At 39.5% G+C, this 22,242-nt stretch overlaps 1 protein-coding gene across 4 annotated transcripts in view; it reads right to left on the reverse strand.

Moving 5' to 3' along the window:
• The window catches only part of wdr11 (WD repeat domain 11), a 111,940-nt gene that overhangs the window by 30,427 nt on the left and 59,271 nt on the right, over positions 1-22,242 (reverse strand). For 2 of the 4 annotated variants that reach the window (XM_034240928.1, XM_034240948.1), the window contains exons 9-13: positions 17,432-17,532; positions 14,509-14,556; positions 12,439-12,615; positions 6,879-6,963; positions 3,039-3,145 (exon numbers count right to left, since the gene is read on the reverse strand). In XM_034240928.1, the coding sequence (XP_034096819.1) occupies positions 3,039-3,145; positions 6,879-6,963; positions 12,439-12,615; positions 14,509-14,556; positions 17,432-17,532 (518 nt within the window). The remainder of the gene's footprint in view (positions 1-3,038; positions 3,146-6,878; positions 6,964-12,438; positions 12,616-14,508; positions 14,557-17,431; positions 17,533-22,242) is intronic. The other 2 variants (XM_034240939.1, XM_034240958.1) reach the window with 1 other exon arrangement.

Consider the following 22,242-nt stretch of genomic DNA (forward strand, 5'->3'; position numbering starts at 1 on the left):
TGCTGTAAAGGGCACCAGTTGTCTGCATTGGTGGATTATACTATCAGCTGAAGCACAGAGGATTTAAGTACTCAACTTGCTACCTCGCAGTTCTAGTTGAGAACGTGATCCTGCAAAAATATACTCACCTTTCCTGAATAAATGAGAGGTATGAACCTACACTCAACAAACAGAAACTATATCCTGCAAATCTGCCTGCAGGCAACTGAATGTAGTCTAGGTGTAGCAGCAATTTAAATGTTGGATAGTTGAATTGCCAATGTATACATCTTACATTAGAACATTTAATGAAATATATCTCATAAATGATTTCCTCGGTACAAAAAAAAGAAGAAAAATCATAATATTTTGGTTTTTACTTCTAAGTAGAGAAGATTTTGCAACATGTAAATACTGTCGGACATCTTATGAGCAGTAGTGGTGGAAGAAGAAATTAGATATTTTACTTAAGTAAAAGAAGAATTACTATAGTCTTTTACTACTCAATTACAAGTTAAAGTCCTAATTATAAAAAGTGACCTAAATAGAAGAAGAGAAGTTTTATCAGTAAAATGTACTACATGTTTCCAAAGTAAAAGTAGTCAGTCTGCAAATTCTCTAGCACATTTTACAGTGTTACATTTTTTTATTATTCAGTTTCTATCAATAACAAATACATGCTCTTGAATAACGTGCATATATAAAATTATAGTACTACATAATATAAAGTGTTTTTATATGTAAAAGTAGCTAGCTAACTATTAGTGTTAAATAACTAATGAAGAAAAAATGCAAAATGTAGTGGAGTAAAAGTATATGTAGCATGAATTTAAACTACTCAAGTAAAGTACAAGTATTTCAAAATTGTAATTAGGTTGAATACATATACTTTGTTACATTAAACCACTGCTAATGAGCTCCTGAAGGCATATATGCTTCCCTGGCTAAACAAGTCCCAAACTAATGGTATCTCTGTATTAAACACACAGATCTTTTTCATTTCTCTGTAAATATGACCGCAATAAAAAGCATATTTACAAAAACGAAGAAGCAAACACAGAGCCTAAGAGCACCACCAGCAGACACATTTTCAGTTAAGACTCCTTAGAGGACTTCAGGCTCCTTAAATAATTCTAACTTCCAAGAAAAAAAAGACATAAATAATGTTAATGTGTGGAACGTGTGCAAGCCTGTAACCAAAGCGAATGCAGGAGACTGTTAACTTTGATGACTCGGGTGCTTTAGAGAAGGTCATTAAGAGGTGATTTACCCTCATCATTGTTCTGAATGAACTGGGGATGAAGGCTATGTTACCCAAACATTATAGAGACCATATTTTTAGGGACGATTAACAAATCTGTAGCCATTAAAAGATTGTTTAAGGTTGAGTTAAATGAGGTGCTTATCCATTGTCGGTGTATTATCTACAATAGGTGGCAATGGGCACAAAAGCAATATCAGTTAAAGTGTATACGCTATATTTAAAATATTTTAACTGTTTTAGTGAGACGTGGGTGAACCCATAGCCCACAGGGTTGGAGTGGGAGGGTCACAAACTGACAAAGCAGTGCTCCAAGGAAGTTATTAATAATTTAAAGAAACACTTGGTGCAAAAGTTCATCTTCCCACCCTCTTTTTCTTTATACACACACACACACACACACACACACACACACACACACACACACACACACACACACACACACACACACACACACACACACCACACACACACACACACACACACACACACACACACACACACACACACACACACACACACACACACACACACACACACACACACACACACACACACACACACACACACACACACACACACACACACACACCCTTGTCTCATACATCATTCCTGAGAATTGTGATGCAATATTGCACAATGTGAGGTCAAATAAAAATGTTTCAATGGAGGCTGGTGGCTTTGAATAAGAAATGCAGTTCCCAGAGAGAAAGGGGAAAGTACAGTGGTGAAACAATTCTAATGATACTGTACACTTGAACGGATATTGATTGTTTACTGCAACCTGTCCACAGAACTAGATTGCTCATGATCCGTGCCAATATTCCAGTCTGTTTCTCCAAATTGGGGGTGCATCAACTGCCATCTACTTAAATCATACACTGACTGTGTATATGTACACTCATACATCCTAATGACCTGAAATATATATATGAAGCAGACACGTGAAGTGCTCCTCAATTATTCCTATCCAAGATTAGAACCATATTTATTGATTCTCACATTATATTGTGCAAACATTTCACCACTAAAACCATCTCTTTCCGACCATCCATTACTTTCTCTCTCTTTCCACCCCTTGGAGGAAGTTGAAAAACATTTCTAGTGCCGTAATTCTATAGAGCCGTCACTGGGGATATAATTTGCTCTGCAGGCACTCATGATAGGATCTCATTTTCAGCTTGGCACCTTGGTGGTTTCCTAACACTGTTTAGTTTGGACCTAATTTGGAGGTAAGTGTCCTCTGGAGAAAAACAAGAAGGGTCTCTTAGAAAAACCACATATAGAGTGAAAGACTGAAGTGTCTATATGCTCTTTGTCGTTGAGGCTGCAGGGAGCCTGAGCAAAACAGAAGAATCCAACAGAGTTTTTGTGTCTCTCCCCTGCCAGTATCAAAGGTTACTTGGTCCTGCCTGATGCTCACCTTACTATTATTTGTTTGAAGGCACTTGGAAGATTTTGATAGTGTTTTTGTAATTTGTTTAATCTATACACATTTTTTATTGCACATCTGCCTATTTTGGGAGAGAGATCCCATTTTTTTGTGGCTTTCCCCAAGTATTTTTTCCATTTTATTTATGAATTGTGTTTATATTGAGAAGTTTTTCCTTGTTGACTGAGGGAAGAGGGTGTGGTATGTTGTACACACTGTAAAGCCCCCTGAGAGAAATGTGTCATTTGTAATATTGGGGTATTTACATACAATTTAATTGACTGATCATTATCAAAGGAAGATATAAAAAGTGTTGGTTGGTACTCCTTACCAACAGATACAGGTGAGAATGTGTGTGTCTCTTACCAGTAAGCAGGTCAACATGCTGCAGTTCATTCCGCACCATGCCCATGTTGTTTGGTGCAGAAGTAGCAAAAGATAAGAAGCTGGTAAGACTCAGCCACTCAATTCCCCTGTGGAGTAAGCACACACATACACAGGTTTTAGTAATAATATTTCTATCTAATACTTGCAAGTGTAGCCGTCAGATATTCCTCCGCTGCATCCTCGCAGGCAGAAAGGTAAATGAGACACCTAAAACTTCTACAAAATCCATCGGGAAGGTGTAGCACAGAAAGTCACGCCAGCAAGTGTGAGATATGAATATTTCTGAGAGCGGGGCATAGCTCAGGGAGCACAAACTCCACGGTAATGAGATGGTAAATAGCCAAATGATTAATTAGTCGATTTCCCCACTAAATGTAAATGAGATGCTAAGCAGTAAGGGCTCGTTTGGCATCGCTGTGCCAGGGCAAGGGCTGCCAGGCTCATTTCCATAAAGTACCTCTGCTCTCCACCACAGAAAAACACACTGCTTTGATCTTAATCTTGGATGTGGAAATTACAGTAATACTCAACCAGAGCCTGAACAGGAAAAGAGAACAATCCAATAGTTAGGTTTGTAAGAGAAAGCCCTGATCTGATGCCATTCCTGTAATGGTAATGTCTGGTCTAATGGAATGCATTTATTTTAAATTTCTCGCTTTGCGCATTCATTTTGATGATAGACCTTCAAAACTAATATGAGTGGTGTTAAATAGCACATGTAGGATGTGAGCAGGAGGTACGGTGGCTTTGAGTGAAAGATGAGGTGACATCTGTTGAGTGTCAGGACTGTAGATCAAATTCTCATTGACAACTGAAGAAAAGAAAACATTGCCTCTCTTGCTTTAATTTCCACACTCATGTTTAATCCACACATAACAGCCAGAGGGTAGCGACAGACATTTAAAAAAACGTGTGCTTTTCTTGCACGGCTCATTAAAGTTTGTTGGAGTTTCGCATTTGCGGAACTTCTCTCATTAAAGGCTGGCTCTGCTTGAACAGATAGTGTTAGCTCCCGATCAATCTTTTAACAGCATTACTTGATTCAATCTTGTGCTAAATTAATCCTGTTAAAATAGTTGTGCTGCTCATTAGAGAATACCAATTTAATGAAGCAAAGCCTGCTCTTTGTTGATGTTTGGCTGTTGCATTGTGGGTCACTCAGAAGGTGGTGTGGGATTCGGAGTTGGTCGCTCTTCATTGTGGCTTGCATCGCACCCCATTATTAACCAATACATGCTACACAAGCAAGTTCATGTCCTAATTAGAATATATAGTCTAAACTTACTTGATATTCACTTTGTGTGCTAAATGAGTTGCTTTGTTGTAAGTGGTGTTTAGTAGGCTCAATCAATACAAATACAAAAACAGATTGATCCATTAATTTAGAAAACATAACAAAATGAGGTTTACTGGTCGATTTATATTTTTCTAGGCAAATATACGTTCAGAGTAGACTGCAAACCATGTATCCTTGGATTTCTCTGCAATCACTGTGGTAACCATAGAAATAGAATGAGAGTAGTATAGCCATTGAACTATGTTGCACTCCTTTGAGTAGTTCAAAGGAACATTGTGACAGTGGTGAGTGAGTGAAGTAAAGTATAGTGTGTCAAAATCACTGGTTTTTGAGCTATGTCTTGGCTGTATTCAAATATCATTCAATAAAAATAATGTAATGATTTTGCCAATAGAAATATGAAGCAATTAAAATACAGCAATCATCAATGGATTAGTGCAGGGATGATGTATTTTGGTAGGCCAACCCTGCATTTTGCATCACAAGGGAAAAAAAATCTTTGGGAATTAACCAATGGATTTCAGTACACTGGAGAGGGCTTCTCTCAGGGCTTCTAACCAAAACCATGTTCAAAAGACCCATCAAGACAAGGCAACCGGATGTGGTACAAATTATTTGGAGGTTTTAGGACTCATTACTGCACCACTACATTTATCCTCTCAGGCAACAGAGATGGTGCACAAAAGAGTCATCTCCATGCTTTAATAGTTCACTAATGTAGTCGTTACAGCAAAACCTCAGCTCAGCAGATTATGAAGAACTTTATGCAGAAGTTAGCCGGCAACAATGGTCATATTTCTTTACAATAGGACTTTAACCCTTCTGCTATGTTGATTTATATAGGAATGTCTGTTCTACTCTCATTCTACCTCTATGCTGGCAACACGTCGACCATTATTTTTGGGGAAAATTAAGAAGAAACATATTATTCTCAAATCACAATCACTGTTGGCCAGCTGGCATCAATGACATCAAGGGAAACAAATACTTAAAAATGAATAGTAGGGAATGATGTAGTGTTCAGAGGTTAAAGTCATTTTATTTCCAAAAGCATGGAAAATTATATTTGATTTGCTTTATGCATGTCACCCAGAAATCTAAAGAGCTTTCTCCCAGCACATTTGGACTTGTTGTTGCTGGAAGAACCCAGGTGTAACTTATATTATTAATGATGGCTATGTTCAAGTGAGCATATAATACAGCATATCAAAAACAGAGCACTGCATTAATGTGATTTAGTTTACCCGTTTGACAAGTGAACACGTGAAAAAGCTATATATAGTATTAACTGGCATTGGTATATAAGATCTAGGAGTAACAGCGTTGTACTTTAGTAAAAATCAGTAACACGTGTCACAAATTGAATGAGACTTCCCTGTGATGGTATTACTGTAGGTTAGACAGATACAACACTAACTCACTGCATCAACACATCAGCTGCTGTGAGTAGATATTGCAACAGTGGAAATCATCACTTTAACACACCATTTTCTTCTGTCTACCGCCAGTTGAACACAAACACAGAAGCACATACACTGGGCAAGTATTGTGTTGTTGTGATGAATTGATGTACACGGTATGCAAAGCTGGTCCCATTTTTCAAGTGCAACTAAGCTTTCACACACACACACACACACACACACACACACACACACACACACACACACACACACACACACACACACACACACACACACACACACACACACACACACACACACACACACACACACACACACACACACACACACACACACACACACACACACACCACACACACACACACACACACACACACACACACACACACACACACACACACACACACACACACACACACACACACACACACACACACACACACACACACACACACACACACACACACACACACACACACACACACACACACACACACACACACACACACACACACATTATTTTCCGCTCATTGAGAGTGTGTAGTTGTTGTACTTGAAAATAATAAGATCTGGGTATATAACATATTGTATGTCACCAGGTGGCATTTGTATTTATGGTCCCCATGATTTAATTAGCATATAAACACGGTATGACCAGCTTCATGGCATGATTTTGCTTTGATTTGATAGGTTTTACCTTGATTTGCTTTGTAAAGTGCATTATACAGTAAGCATATCAAGTGAAAACCTGTTCAGCTACACAATATCTTTAACCTTGATATCTTCTGGGTTATTTTATTTTGCTCTAGTGGTTGTCCTATTTATTTCCTTGAGACAAGATTACCATACTCAGCCGGTGTTCACATACAAACCTAAAGCAAGCTAAGAGCTGAGAAGGCACTCTAATTATGTGATTGCCAATTGCCTCTACAAGCACTAATGAGCCAGAAAACAATCAACACAAAAACCATCCACCCGAGCAGATTGACTAGCCACTGGGGTTCATCCATCTTGTCGTTTTACAGATATTTCATGTAATCCAGAGGGGACTGAACCACTAACCCCTGCCTTGTTGTGACTTCACAGCAACACAAATCTTACTTGACTTCACAAGAGTGGACACTGAGTTCTTTGTGGAGGAGGCCACTGGTCAGGTTGTAGACCAGCACAGACCCATTACTGGTGCCTGGAGAGAGGAAACAGAGAAGAGCAGTGCATAAGAATAATGACAGTCACAAGGCATACGTTACATAACTTCCCCATCCCTTTACCATCCAGGATCAGAAGGATGGTGTGTCACTGTGACACCCCTGTGTGTTCCCTGTCGCTGCAGTGGGTGTGGATTGAGGCAGCACATCCAACCCTGTGTCACTCAGATCACAGCCCTAGAACATTTCACCGTTTCATCTGCTGCGAGGGAAACAGCTTCATCCCTCCCTAAACTCCACCCGATTAAATATAACATGTGACATTTGACACTGATCGAAAACTCTAAAGAGGTTTGACAAAGTGATGTTCATACTTTGAAAGAGAAAATCAAATGTATTTTAAAGTTATTTTGATGTTTACCAAGGTTAAATTAAACCTAAAGTCAATCTAGAGGTTTTGAAAATGTAAGGAAGATGTTGTTTCAAAATCTGAAGCGTATCCTGGCAGTGATGGTTTTGAAGACTTTTGTCATCTTCTGGGGATTAAAACAAGTAATGTTTGGCTCCGACAGTGCATATGCTTATAATCATTGTATGTGTGTATCATGGGATTTTCTCATATATGTTTTTATATTTTAACAAAACAAGTTATAAAAGCACTTATCTACGCTTTCAGCTTTAGACAATAAAATGCTGACATCCTATTTACAATATGGTCATTTCCTTTAAATGATTACAACAGCTTTGTCATGGGTTTTATAAAATGCCCCGGGCTTATTTAACATTAGTGGAGAGAACAAGCAGTTGTGAACAGGCAAAAACAATTGAGGTTATAACCCAAGCAAGGCAGCTGAAAGCCGCAACAATTAAAATAATTACTCAATTGTGGAGCAAAACAAAGCAACAACCTCCAGCAGATGTGAAAGCACATTTAAAAGCCCATTCTCATGACGCTTGGAAATTGTTTTACAAAGGTTTTGGGGGGGTTATTTTGTATGTTTGTGGTACACACAGACAGGTGCAGGAACCCATTTGCTTTTATAGTTATCCTGAGTGTGATGAAGCTCCGCTGATGTGGCCAGTCTCTCTGCAAAAGGACTACACTTGGTTTCAACAAGACAACCACATGCTGACACAACATCTGGAGGTGGAGAGAGGCAGTGCTGAAAAGCAATCTGTATATGTGTGTGTCTTCCCTGCCTACTCCCTGAGAAGCTGAACGATGGCATGTAGTGTCGGACTGTTGGACACTTCTGTCAAGCTGAAGTGGGTGGATGGAGATAAACATAGATACTCCCGACCATGAGTTGCCTCAGAGCCAATGTTTGTTTACTTTCATCAAAATGACCAAGAAGATGCCGCCCTTCCGTATGGCAGTGTGTGGTGAGATTCAGATGAAACATTGAACACACCAATCAAAAAGATACATTAGCAGTTTGTCCCTCCATTGTATTTTCAAAAAATAATGCAAAACAGTGATCTGTCATTCCGATGCTCAGAAAAGGTAGTGTTAAAACATTTTAAAGTGTTGAATTTAAAACAATGGATTGATAATGTATCAGGGTTTTTTTTAAAACTGCATTTCCTACCCACCCACCTTCATTTAAATTATTGACGAAAGTTGGATTAGAAGAATTATATCAAAAGGTATCATATATCTTTCTTGGCCTGGTATAGGGTCTTGTGGTGATCTACAAATGTATACAAATTCCCATCGACGGACCACTGGAGTCGATAATGAGAATCAATCCATATTATAATTGTTTTGCTTTTAGAGTTGCATGCCTCAGTCGCTGCCTTCAAATCAGTGGAGAAGAAGTTCATTTCTCGCATTGCAATTGACAAATGTATGTGTTGATTCTTTATTCTAATCTAAATGGGGTTTCATTTAGCAGATCCAAATAATGCAGCAAAGAATAGCTGTCGGGGAAGCACGGATAAATAAATTAGGCATGCCTAACTTAGATGATTGGGAGTATTGTCGGTTAGTCAGTGTTTGCGTACATGTCACTGAAAAGGAAGGCTCCGGGCAATGCACCTATCAGTAATGGAGCTGTCAAGTCTCACAGAGATTAATGCTTTTTAGACAGGAGACCAGACCACATTGCTTCTGGGGAGTGAGGCTGGCTTTCACAGCTTGTAACCTTTATTTTGGAAGCAAGGAGACTGAGAAGGGGGAAGTGAGACGCAGCAATTGAGAAAACAGAGAAAGGGAAGCCTGATTTCTATTGAACTGTAAAGAAAATGTGTTTGGCAATTTCAACTCCTAGTGTTTTTCACCCCATCAGCATAAAGCTCATGCTTTATTTGCACCTAGAGGAAGGTGTAATATATCAGTTTCCCTTGGCTGTTTCGGCATGTGGTGTTGGAGGAACTGAGAATCCCCTTTTAACTCAACTATACATTAGTGACAAACCCTAATGCAGAATGGAAAAGGAAGCCAAGGAAGAGAGAGTGCAGTATCTGCCAAGAACTCCCTCATGGATCACTCTGGATTTAATGATCAGGTGTATTCTCTGGCTCTTGGTAAACAAAAGAGGTGACAGATGCCAAAGCCTGCCAGATCTTTGGTGACAGTACCAAGCTTGGCATCATGACTGAGGGAGAGACTACAGCAACTGTAAGCCAGGAATGTAACCAATTTCTACAGCATGACAGTGAGGCAAATACCAGATTTGAAGGCTCCAAATGAGGCTTTTTCTACTGTTATTTGAACGTCTACATTGAAGCAATAGTATATGTGTTATATCTAACTGTGATACAATTTCAACTAAACATACTGTTGCGTTTGAATCGCCAGGACATCTTTTCCACCTTTCAGCAGAGATGTGCCTTCCATCTAATTCCCTGACATAATTATCCAGTCTCCAAAACGTACTATTCACAAACAAGCTCATAGGTTGTGGAACAAAAGACACATTTGAAAAATAAAGCTAGAGACCGTTTCTCTACTTGGCTCTGCAAGCTGACTTTGGGGATCTGACAAAGGATGAAGAGAAAACTAAATCACCTTGTTCTAGTTTCAGATTGAGAACGCCAATGGGAACCAGCTGTGCCAAGTCGACCCCTCACCATCTGTGTGTGAGGGGCTCCTACTGCCCTCGCTCCAAAATTCACTGATTGGATTTCTAAAAATATACAGAAAATGATAGGTCTATGACTGAAATTGATTTTGAAACGGCTGCTTTTGAAAGAATGGTGGTTTTTAAGTAAAAAATCCCAATTCACTTTAAACAAAAGATTAAAAATAACAGTTGGAGAACAGCAGTGGCCTCTTTAGGTCTTTATGAAGTATATAGTCACCACGTAATAATGTGTAATCTTGGTTTAAGAGATCTGTGTCCCACTGTTGTAGATGTGTTCACAGTGACATAAACAGTAAACACAGATTTGAAATGGTAGTAAGATGTGTAGGTTGAGAGTGTTATTACTCATCTGCTTGCCATTGGGTCTGTAGGTGGTAGTGTTTCTTTGAGGTATGATTCAGTCATGTTGGCTTTGTCAGGGGAATGAATGTAGGTATTTTTTAGGAGGTTGACATCTAAACTGAAGGTTTACTGCATTGGGAAGATATCAGCGGTAAGCCTGGGCCTAACATGGAATGTATTTCAGAGGCAGGAGTGTGTGAGCAAACAGAAATATACACACAGGAAGGGACAAACTGTCAATACACAGAGACACGTTACACAATCTAGAATTGTATAATGTTATGCATCATTACTGTTGAGAAGAGGAATACAATGGATATGCAATCTAAAACAAATGCATCAAAACGCTCACTGTGTGTCGTCTAACCGCCGGCTTTCGGGGAGATATAACAACGGCTGATATTTCGGATGAACTCTATGCCTTTTGCATCATTTTCATTTGCATATACTAACTCACTATCTCAAAGAGTCAGATTATAAACATTTAGGTAATGGAAATACCAATCAACATGCATGGAGGCAGATAGAAAATGACTCATTTAAAAAGTGTCAAAGGGGTTCATCATCAGGAAGTGTCAGGGAGTTTAAGAACACTCCAAAAGTATTTTACTGCAGCAGAAATAGATTACTATAATTGGACTACAAGAGAGTATTAATAGACAAAAATGTAATCCCAATTTAAATGTAAGTATTATGGGGAATTGCTGGGCTTGTAATCACTTTGATAGACCCCAACAACTGCATTCAGATGGATATATTTGATAATTCAGTTTGAAGTAAAAGTCAGCTTGACTTGATGCTTGCCTTCATATCAGCAGCTCTTAATTTCCTGTTTCGTGATGCACCGATGTTTTAAGGTGTGGCTCTGCTGATATTCATTTCCAGAGCTTATTATGTTTTAAAACCAAACTACGGATGCACATCGATAAAGAGCCTGGACGTGCAAGCATTTAAATTGTGTAGCTGCGGCTGCATAGTCATTCAGCCCTATATAAACATAATTTGCAAATACGTAGATTTATATGATAATTACGGGAATGTACCCTATGCAGACCGGTAAATGCATCCATTAAGGGGAAAAAAAGTGTTAACAGTTGTTATTGGTGACTTATTCTAACTAACTTAAGTATTTTGATACAGCAATACATTCTGGTTATGTTGAAGTATTATACTTTAATGTTTTGCAATGATTATTAGCAACTGAACATTTGCTGAGCATATTTCTTCAGAAAGTCTACCAGCTGATGAAGGACAGCTTTTTGATTTCTCAGTTGGTAGGCGACCAACTAAGCTTCACCGTTTCCTATCAGTTGCTATCTGCTAATAAATGAAAAGTGTGCATGTGTGACTGTGACAACGTATCCTCTGTTTGTGTGCAGGTTGACATTATGTACGCACATGCTGTCTAGCTGACCAATCAGAAGTGCAGTGAAACCCAAATAGGCAAGATACCACACACAGTGTCGTGAACCACTCAAAATAGAGTGCTGCGCTCAAAGTTCAAATTATTTCAACTTTTATATCAATCCGATGTGCAACCAATCAGCTGACAGCTGTGCATGCTAGCTTAACTAACCGTTTTTTAACGCGGCAAACCTTGAGTAAATAGCAAACAAAATACCTCTATCTCTATCATCTGAATATAGAACGTTCAGTATTTTTTCGATGGAATAGAATTGTATCTGAATAGGCAACACATCACATTTATGACACATTTAGTAATGTTTAGTTAAACTACTTGTTGTCAACAGACGTCAGAACGAACGGTTCATTCATTATGAACAAAAAGCAGTTCATTTATTGGCACTGATGCAACTGGTTTTGCTTGGAAACAACTACAAATCATGATGTAACAAAATAACATACTGCACACAAGTGGAAAAAAACTGACCTCCAGAAACTTTTGAAATGTGAAAGTAGACCTGGTACAGGCTTTGAGAAACCCTGCGGTGAAATAGTAATGCTGAGCTCCTTACTTCTAGTTTTATTTCACAATACTCCACTCTCAGTAGGATGAAAACCAACTCCTTTACACAGAACATAACTTCTTATGCGCATGTGTGTCAATTGTGCATTGTTACCTACCTATAGCCAGCAGGGGTTGGTAGTGATTGATGTTTTTGGTGGTTAGTGGTGGACACATGCGGAGAGCAAATGGTGGCAGTGGCAGACCGGATAGCAGGCCGCTCAGCAGGAACTTCAACTGGACCTCCTGCTGGATGGATGATGGAGGAAGGGCTTCACCAGCTATCAAGGTCTGACCTGGAGATAAACCACAACATTTGTTAATCAAACATTGAATATAGCATGCTTAGTACTGCTACAAAGCAAGTATGTGACAAAACAGAGATCTTTGTCAGGCTTGATCAAATCTGTTTATCTTGAGTATTGCTACGAGTATGTGATTAAATGTCATTTATTTCAATTTTCCCTGGGCATGCAATCTGCAATAAATCAATATTACAACTGAAATGGTATGACAAAATTACAGAGAAGCAATTTATGGGATTGAAGCTTAATTTCTGTGCTAAAAGGCTGTTTGCCCCCGATCCAAGTCTGTTATTATTGTGTATGTGTTGATACAACTGTGACCAATATAAAATTAGTCGAGCTGATCCAATGATACATCTGACGGCTACATAACAACTTCATTTGAATCATTCCCTTTAACTTTGTGTTCTACAGTATTTTGTTTCATATCTGTGGATAGTCTCAGCCTGTAAATGTTTGGGAGGAAGGTTTGGACAGGATTTTTGGATCTCTACTCTGAAGCAACCATCCATTGAGATATCTCATTAAAACTGCAGGCAGCACGTGGTTTTACACCATTACTACAAAGCACAATCTGACACATTTAAACTGTCATACCTGCGTTACAATAAACATGTCTGGATAAATTAAACACAAAGATGTAGTTAAACTTAAAGGGGCCCTATTATGCTTTCGGGGGTTCTCCCCTTCTTGTAGTGTGTTGTATGTTTTTGTCTGCAAAGTCTAAAGCCCCAAGTTTTCTCCAGAGGGAGTTTCCCCCCCTGCCTAAAATGCTCCATTGAACTCCTTTGTTTACTTCCATAACATAATGGCATCACTACATAACAGTCGTGCTTCTATTGGCTAGCACTCCAAAACATTGTATGTCATAGACTAATTGCCGGAACAGGTGGTTGACCAATCAAACCAGATCCGGCCAGCTAACCAATCAGAGCAGACTGGGCTCTGGTTTCAGACAGAGGGCGAAAAGAGGTGCTGCAGCACAGGTAGTATGAGAAAAATAAAGAGCTTTTTGAACATTAAAGCATGTAAACATAATGGCACAAAATACAAATATGAAACTGAAAATGAGCATAATATGTACTCTTTATGACACAAACTACCACCAACTGAAGCCAATAAACTGTCAGCAACAACTTCAGCTACAGTATCCAACAGCTTGTAAAGTAAAGTAGCTCCTGCTTAAACTCCAGAGGAGGATGTATATACCTGACGCAAACACTGGGTTCTAATTTTCTACAGGTGTCATCTTACATCGAATGGCAGTTTCATTTGTGAGATAAATGTGTGGTTATCTCTCTTTCACTCTTTTTTCAGAATCCTAGACATCATTTTGTAACAAAGCTCATTAGCCCTCCTACAAAAAAAAACATTCAACTTGGCTTTATTCCAAAGATGTTTTTTGGCTGGAGTGGAAAAGCTCACATAAAAAAAGCTAATTTTATTTTTTTCATTAAGAGCAGTGGTGCATTTTTAATAAAGGATCAGGATGTAGGGGTGATCTGAGACAATTAAGCCAAGACCCATGTTTCACACAAGAGTACCCATACGCTTCCACTTCTTAACTTCTACTTATTATGTAAGTTCTTACAAATCATCTGCTTCTGCAGAGCTATAAAATCCAAAACGCCTTGAACTCATAATTGGTACCGATGGAAAATCAATTGTAGCTTTCATTTCATGCTCCATAACAACCCTCTTTGCATTGGTCTTTCTAAATGATCAATGCAGCTTAAAGACATAATAAAACTATATGGACACTCTGAAAGCGCAGACCACTTTCCATTAGTAAGAAAATAAGGTATGAGTGCAATAGGGTCTTTTTTGGACCATGCTACCTCCTTTTATCAGCAAACAGACAAACACACAGAATAAAAACATTACCTTCTTGGCAGAGGTAATGAGATGAGGGCAGGTCTGCATAAACTGATACTGCAATAAAAAAAACAATCATGTATACAACAGATTGCCATGTGCAGAAATTGAAAATATAGAATGCTTTATGGTTTTACAGGTGGCAGCTCTAACCCTTAGCATAATCAGGTCGCCATTACCCGCCTCATTCTCTTGTTGTGTCAGACAATCAGCACCAGGTCTAAACAACAAGCTCGCTGTGACAACATTTAAACAACATGCAATACAGTGACATTCCCTCCTAACAAGAGCTTTGGCTCTGTCAGACAGAGCCATGGGCACTAACTGGCTCGTGTGTGTGTGTGTGTGTGTGTGTGTGTGTGTGTGTGTGTGTGTGTGTGTGTGTGTGTGTGTGTGTGTGTGTGTGTGTGTGTGTGTGTGTGTGTGTGTGTGTGTGTATTCCCCTCACAACTAACTACGATTCCCTTGACTGTCACTGAATCCAAAACACAAAGGGAAAAAACAACCACAAACAAATACACAAAAGTGAATAACTCTGGGATCTCATTTATAATTTATACCCACATTCATCTTTTGGCAGGTCCTTATGCTCTTACTAAACAGGAAGGAAAAGAAGAAAGGCAAAAGGAGAAGACTAAAGAGATAAAGAGAAAGAAACCCATCGTAAGCTAAAGGATGAGATGATTAAGAGATAGAGGTAAAAAGAGAGAGCCATGCACCCACAGGACAGTTTGTGCAGAGCGGTGCATACTGGGAAATAACTCCGGCCTCTGTAGTGCGCACATTACAGCAGAAAGAAAAGCGGTGCCCTGAGGCCCACAAAACTAAGTGAGAAACAATCAGAGATATGACAGGGCACTGTGCACAACAACACCCCCACACAGCTTTGTCTTGCTTTATGCTTTTCACATTTGATTTCTAAAATGAAAGTCATCCATCTAGGGAGGCTGACGAAAGAATTTCAAAGTAAAAAACTAACTATAAAAATCATCCAGAACTAATTAATTACTGCCAGCAATTGGAAGTCGTCTTTGTCTGTCCGAAATGTCAAATCAATCACTTAATTATTTTAAGCTATTAGAAATGTATTTAAAATTGTCATTATTATCCTAGCCGGCCACAGTTTTTGCCAGAGCAGCCATTTGCAATAACCTGACAAGGGCTGCATCTCAGGTCGACTATTTTCATTTCCTCGCTCCTCGCTCCTCTGTATCACCGGAAGTTGATTTGCCTGCGCCATCTTGAGTACCGTCCCATGGCTCTTATTTCTGCCGGAGGACCGAGGATCGAGGAGCGATAATGGAGGAGCGATAATGGAGGAACCACCAGACCATCCTACGATGAAATCCTCAGATACTCGCCCCGCCCCCTTACTGTGTATCGCTCACTGATTGGACGATGCAGTGCATGCACTGATCTGATGCTTCTTGACATGAGAGCAGTTTCCCAGCGGAGTGAAGAAAACACATGAAACTCACGAGAGTCACTCCTCAGTTTATACCGTGTTTTGTTTCAATTAATGTATCATTTAGTTACAAATATGTGATATATCTGAACAACAAAGTGATCCAAAATTATTTTATTCATTTATTGGAAACATTTTCATGATCGGTTTTTTCGTTTATACATTTTAAGAATGGCGTTTATCTTTTTTGAGAATGAGTTCTTATTTTATTTTATTTATTTGGGTCTACAACAGATGATACAAATGTATATGTCAGTAAATGTGTACTAACAGAGGCGGGGGTGTTTGTGAAAATAACGGGTACAGAGCTGGCTGCTGCCAGACGAAAAGCTGTGCGGCGTCATCACAAACGGACGTCGCTTCACGTGACGCTCCGGAGGAAAGGACGTCCCATTGCTCTTAAAACTCATTTCCCTGCTTCTCGTGGTTTCCTTGCGTCTCTCCATGCTTCCCTGGTGGGAGGGACTAAACGCAGGCAAACGACGCAAGTGAGGGACGCAAGGATTCCATTTAATCGACCTGAGATGCAGCCTATGTCTGAAAAACGACTGAAAATGGGTTGGACCTAAAGCTACCATCTAGCAAAGAACAAGGGCGATGTTCTGGAGTGGCCATATCATCGCCGGACCTAAATACCAATATATTAAGCAGTTTATTTAAGGTTGCGGTCCATCAGATCAAACCAAATCCATGGAAAGGTGTGCCAACCCTGTACGGAGTTACCCAAAAGACTGCTAGCTGTAGTTCCAGGCAAATTGCTTCTAACACATATTGACTCAGCAAGGGTGTAAAGCTTAGAAATTAAGAAATGTAAGTTTTGTTGATTTCAATACATATAGTCCATATAGACCAAACAAGTCCCATGTTCATGTATTAATAAACATACTAGGGCCGTCGGCATTAAGGTGTTAACCCTAAAGATTAATATAAAAACCGTAACAAGATAAAAACATTAACACCAATTAACCATATTACAAAGTTTGACCCCAACGGATTCTTACCATAGCAGTGTAAAGGCAAAGAAAGCACAGAAATTGGTGCAAACTACATGTATAGCACTGACTAGACATCAGTAAGAACCATAACTACTACTCGCTTTAGGTCTGGTGAATACTGAAGAAGGTAGCAGACAAGATCAACTCTGTAAAAACATAGAACTCGTAATATGATAGCGGCAGCAACATTACTAAAATACAAGCATATGCCCTGTGTAGTGCACTTTATAGGGGAATCACAGCAGCGCTCCATTAAAGTACTTCATGCTAAAAATTCAGAAACCTTCACAACTAAGCTGAGATGTTATAATAAATAAATAAAACACTAATAAAGACACAACAAGGATACTCTACAGGGGGTGTATTCATTTTCTACCCACTGTATGTGAGATTTTGCCTCAGAAACGTGGTGGATATGCAGAGCCTGTCATGTCTGGTGCTTGCTACAAGGTGTTGTGATGAGTGTTCGTACCGATCATGCTGTTGAGAGACAGATCCTGAATCCTTTTCTGGTTTGTGCCCAGTGGAGATCCACAAAACGAAATGGGGGTGTAGAGCGGCGAGAGCCCAGAACTGAAAGAGAGGGGGGGGAGGAAGAGATAATGAATACATCGTTTTGAAAGCATGGCACAGATCACTTATTAAACCAAGTGAATGGAGAGGGAAAAATGTATGTTGCTTGTGCGAATGATGAATGTGATTCGCCTTTTAATAAATTACTGAACCAGAGGGAGATGGCAGCTTTAGTAGAGGAAGACATGTCTATTGATTTGTATTTTGTATTGATTAGATGCTGCTCGATAAAAAAGCAGATAGGTCCTATTTTTAAGACCGCTATAGTGAAGGAGCTTATACACTCGGGGCCTGACCTATAATCGAGCAAATACAGCGGAGTGGAATTTTCCATTCTTAATAACTATTTGTAATTTATCTCTGCAGCTGGCACACTGTGACAACACCACCCTCACGGAGGAAATGGCAGAATAATTATTATTCATGTCAGTATATCCAACCTGGACGCAAACCAACTTTTTAGGATTTTTCCTAAATAGTGAGCAAGTGAATGTTAAAGAGGACATATTATGCTCAATTTTAGATTCAGATCTGTATTGTGTGCCTCTACTGCGACATGTTTCCATGCTTTAATGCTCAAAAAGCTCTTTATTTGTTCTCATACTGCGTGCTGCAGCACCTCTTTTCACCCTTCTCTCTGGGGCTGCGTTTGCAGACCATTTACAGAGGGGCAAAAAAGTATTTAGTCAGCCACCAATGGTGCAAGTTCTCCCACTTAAAAAGATGAGAGAGGCCTGTCATTTTCATCCTAGGTACACTTCAACTATGAGAGACAGAATGGGGGGAAAGAATCCAGGAAATCACATTGTAGGATTTTTTAATGAATTAATTGGTAAATTCCTCGGTAAAATAAGTATTTGGTCACCTACAAACAAACAAGATTTCTGGCTCTCACAGACCTGTAACTTCTTCTTTAAGAGCCTCCTCTGTCCTCCACTCGTTAACTGTATTAATGGCACCTGTTTGAACTCGTTATCAGTATAAAAGACATGTCCACAACCTCAAACAGTCACACTCCAAACTCCACTATGGCCAAGACCAAAGAGCTGTCAAAGGACACCAGAAACAAAATTGTAGACCTGCACCAGGCTGGGAAGACTGAATCTGCAATAGGTAAGCAGATTGGTGTGAAGAAATCAACTGTGGGAGCAATAATTAGAAAATGGAAGACATACAAGACCACTGATAATCTCCCTCGATCTGGGGCTCCACGCAAGATCTCACCCCGTGGGGTCAAAATGATCACAAGAACGGTGACCAAAATCCCAGAACCACATGGGGGGACCTAGTCAATGACCTGCAGAGAGCTGGGACCAAAGTAACAAAGGCTACCATCAGTAACACACTACGCCACCAGGGACTCAAATCCTGCAGTGCCAGACGTGTCCCCCTGCTTAAGCCAGTACATGTCCAGGCCCGTCTGAAGTTTGCTAGAGAGCATTTAGATGATCCAGAAGAGGATTGGGAGAATGTCATATGGTCAGATGAAACCAAAATAGAACTTTTTGGTAAAAAGAGAAAGAATGCTGAGTTGCATCCAAAGAACACCATACCTACTGTGAAACATGGGGGTGGAAACATCATGCTTTGGGGCTGTTTTTCTGCAAAGGGACCAGGACGACTGATCCGTGTAAAGGAAAGAATGAATGAGGCCATGTATCATGAGATTTTGAGTGACAACCTCCTTCCATCAGCAAGGGCATTGAAGATGAAACGTGGCTGGGTCTTTCAGCATGACAATGATCCCAAACACACCGCCCGGGCAACGAAGGAGTGGCTTCGTAAGAAGCATTTCAAGGTCCTGGAGTGGCCTAGCCAGTCTCCAGATCTCAACCCCATATAAAATCTTTGGAGGGAGTTGAAAGTCTGTGTTGCCCAGCGACAGCCCCAAAACATCACTGCTCTAGAGGAGATCTGCATGGAGGAATGGGCCAAAATACCAGCAACAGTGTGTGAAAACAGGGCTCGACATTAAGGACCGCCCGTATTTAGCTCGGGCAATGAAGCCTCACCTGCTGGTTGCCCGATCGGGCAATCTTTTATGCCAGTATCATGCAGCTCGCAGATCCAGTAATGAGTGACCCGACAGTAAAACTAAACATATCTATAACTATTTTAGGTAGTTTGAGAGGTCATTAAAATAGCTACGTGTGATATTCTAACCTGAAGTGTGTGTTTTGTTCCGCTCACCGCTGCATGTGATCATGCAGAGCTGCGTGTCGACTCGTCAGCTGATCTCTCTCTCTCCCGTCAGATTAGACTTCACTCGCGTTTATGTCCATATCGATCAGATCCAGCTAGTTCTAGCTAATGATATGACTACCTGCTTATTAAAAGACACCTAAACAATAGGTGTCGCTATGCAACTGGGTGAGGCCACAAAGTATAGCATTATGCATTTGTTTACATGCCCACCGGAACCCTGAGGCATTACCAACAGATCAACGCACAATCAACCCATACAGGACATCTCTTTCTCCACATTAAGTGTTAGACATTAGAATTGACTATTATTGTCTGTCACATACTTTCTTGTCTGTCACATAAGTGGCGCAACTGAAGCGGTATTGCGCTAAAGGGAAATTATTTTTGACCGGACATTTTGACCGAAGAGATTTAGATTTGCCGGCTAACGGGAACTCTGACATCGCCATTTTGTGTGCTTCGCGGATGCGCTCGGCTCCTCTCGACTGCTGCTCGGGTCTGCTCGGTCAGCTTCCGGATGAGGAGGCATTCGTTCGACCAACTTACAGTAAATAACATTACAAACATTTTTAACAGGGGCCATAGTAGTGTAAATAATGTTTGATTTGGCAGTTATAACTGAATGTAATGTTTTCTACTTTTTTACATCTGGGAAGGCATTTGCCTTCATCAGATGGAAAGTGTCTTGACCAACAACTTAAGTATTTCTTATAGCTATGCAGGGCATGCAAGCGAGCAAACACAAACAAGAACAAACAAACAAGTGAAATGAAGAATAAAATTGAAATTGTACAATATAATATTGTGGTGGTTCATCTTATAATTCAGCCTAGAGAATGCACCAGACAGTATCTAAGACCTGCAAAAATCTAAATGTTCTAGGGGGAGGCCCCCCAAACCCTTTGTGCGTAATTTCGTCCGCGCGCATTTTTCAGGGCAATCTCTATTGGGCTCAGGGCCATCTGTAAATTAGCTTAGATGGCCCACAGGGCCATCTCCCAAAATCCTTAATGTCATGCACTGAAAATCTTGTGAAGACTTACAGAAAACGTTTGACCTCTGTCATTGCCAACAAAGGGTATATAACAAAGTATTGAGATGAACTTTTGTTATTGACCAAATACTTATTTTCCACCATAATTTGCAAATAAAATCTTTAAAAATCAGACAAAGTGATTTTCTGGATTTTTTTTCCTCTCATTTTGTCTCTCATAGTTGAGGTATACCTAGGATGAAAAATACAGGCCTCTCTCATCTTTTTAAGTGGGAGAACTTGCACAATTGGTGGCTGACTAAATGCTTTTTTGCCCCACTGTATATATACAGTGTATATGCACAAAAACCTATATAACACTAGTATTTATACACTTTGTATAATTATGGAGAAAACTGAATATGAATGGCATTATTTAAACTTAAATGTAGTAGTTTGGAACCGAATTTCAGAATAATGACATGTTTCTGTAAAATAAAACCCCCACCCGGTCCTGGGTCTGCCCCATGGTCTCTTCCCAGCTGGACGTGCATGGTGGATCCTAACCAGTTGCACGAGCCACCTCAACCACAACTCCATTGTCCCCTCACTCGAGAACAAGGCCCAGAGATACTATTTTGTATTAAAATGTTATTGCACATTTTTACTTTAACTCCTTTTATTGGTTAAAATATTGTTATTATTTTTTTTATACATTTTGCTTAAACTCCTTATAATAATAACACTTTTGTTATTTTTTTATTGTATTTTCTATTGCAAATTTAAAATGCAACCTATTATGAACCATATCAATATTTCTATTCCATTTAATTTCTTTTACACATTTTTAATTCAGTAATTTCTTGAATTTAAATATATATATGTTTGTAAAAAATATGACAAACAACATTCTGACGGTTGCCGTAGTGAAGTATTCAGATTCTGACTCTGGAAAATAATCTGTTATGATGTCATAGGGCAGCATTATTCTAGATCAGTGGTTCTCAACTGGTGGGTCGCCAAAAAAACATTTTTTTTTAATTTCTTTTTTTCAAACTTTTATTTTGAAGGCCCGTGAAAAACAAACAATGGCGGAACATATTATTAATATGTCGGGTATGTGATGGAAATTATGGTACTAAAGCTTAATACAGTGTAAACCTAATGAAATACTGCTGTATTCTGAAAATGTAATGTCAACGGTTTGACTGATTAGGTCAAATCCCTGGAGTGACCTTTGAATGTGTGTGAGTGATCAATAGATGTTTTTGCAAGGGGGTTTTATGACACTGCTGCAGGGGTATCCAGTTAGAGAAAATCTCCCCATGCAAGGGTCCGGAACTTCAAAATGTCTAACTTGCTTTATGAATTAGTGTGATATATATTGAAGTAGCCTGTAGCTTTATCAACATCTGCATGTAATCAACAACTGACTGCCAATCAAATAAAGAAAGTACAATTCATAAACAACAATATGTATTGTCAATTATCATTGAACTATACAGATGTACAGTAAATACTGTGGATATGTG

Source organism: Gymnodraco acuticeps, unplaced genomic scaffold (genome assembly GCF_902827175.1).
Source record: "Gymnodraco acuticeps unplaced genomic scaffold, fGymAcu1.1, whole genome shotgun sequence".
NCBI classification, from domain to species: Eukaryota; Metazoa; Chordata; class Actinopteri; order Perciformes; family Bathydraconidae; genus Gymnodraco; species Gymnodraco acuticeps.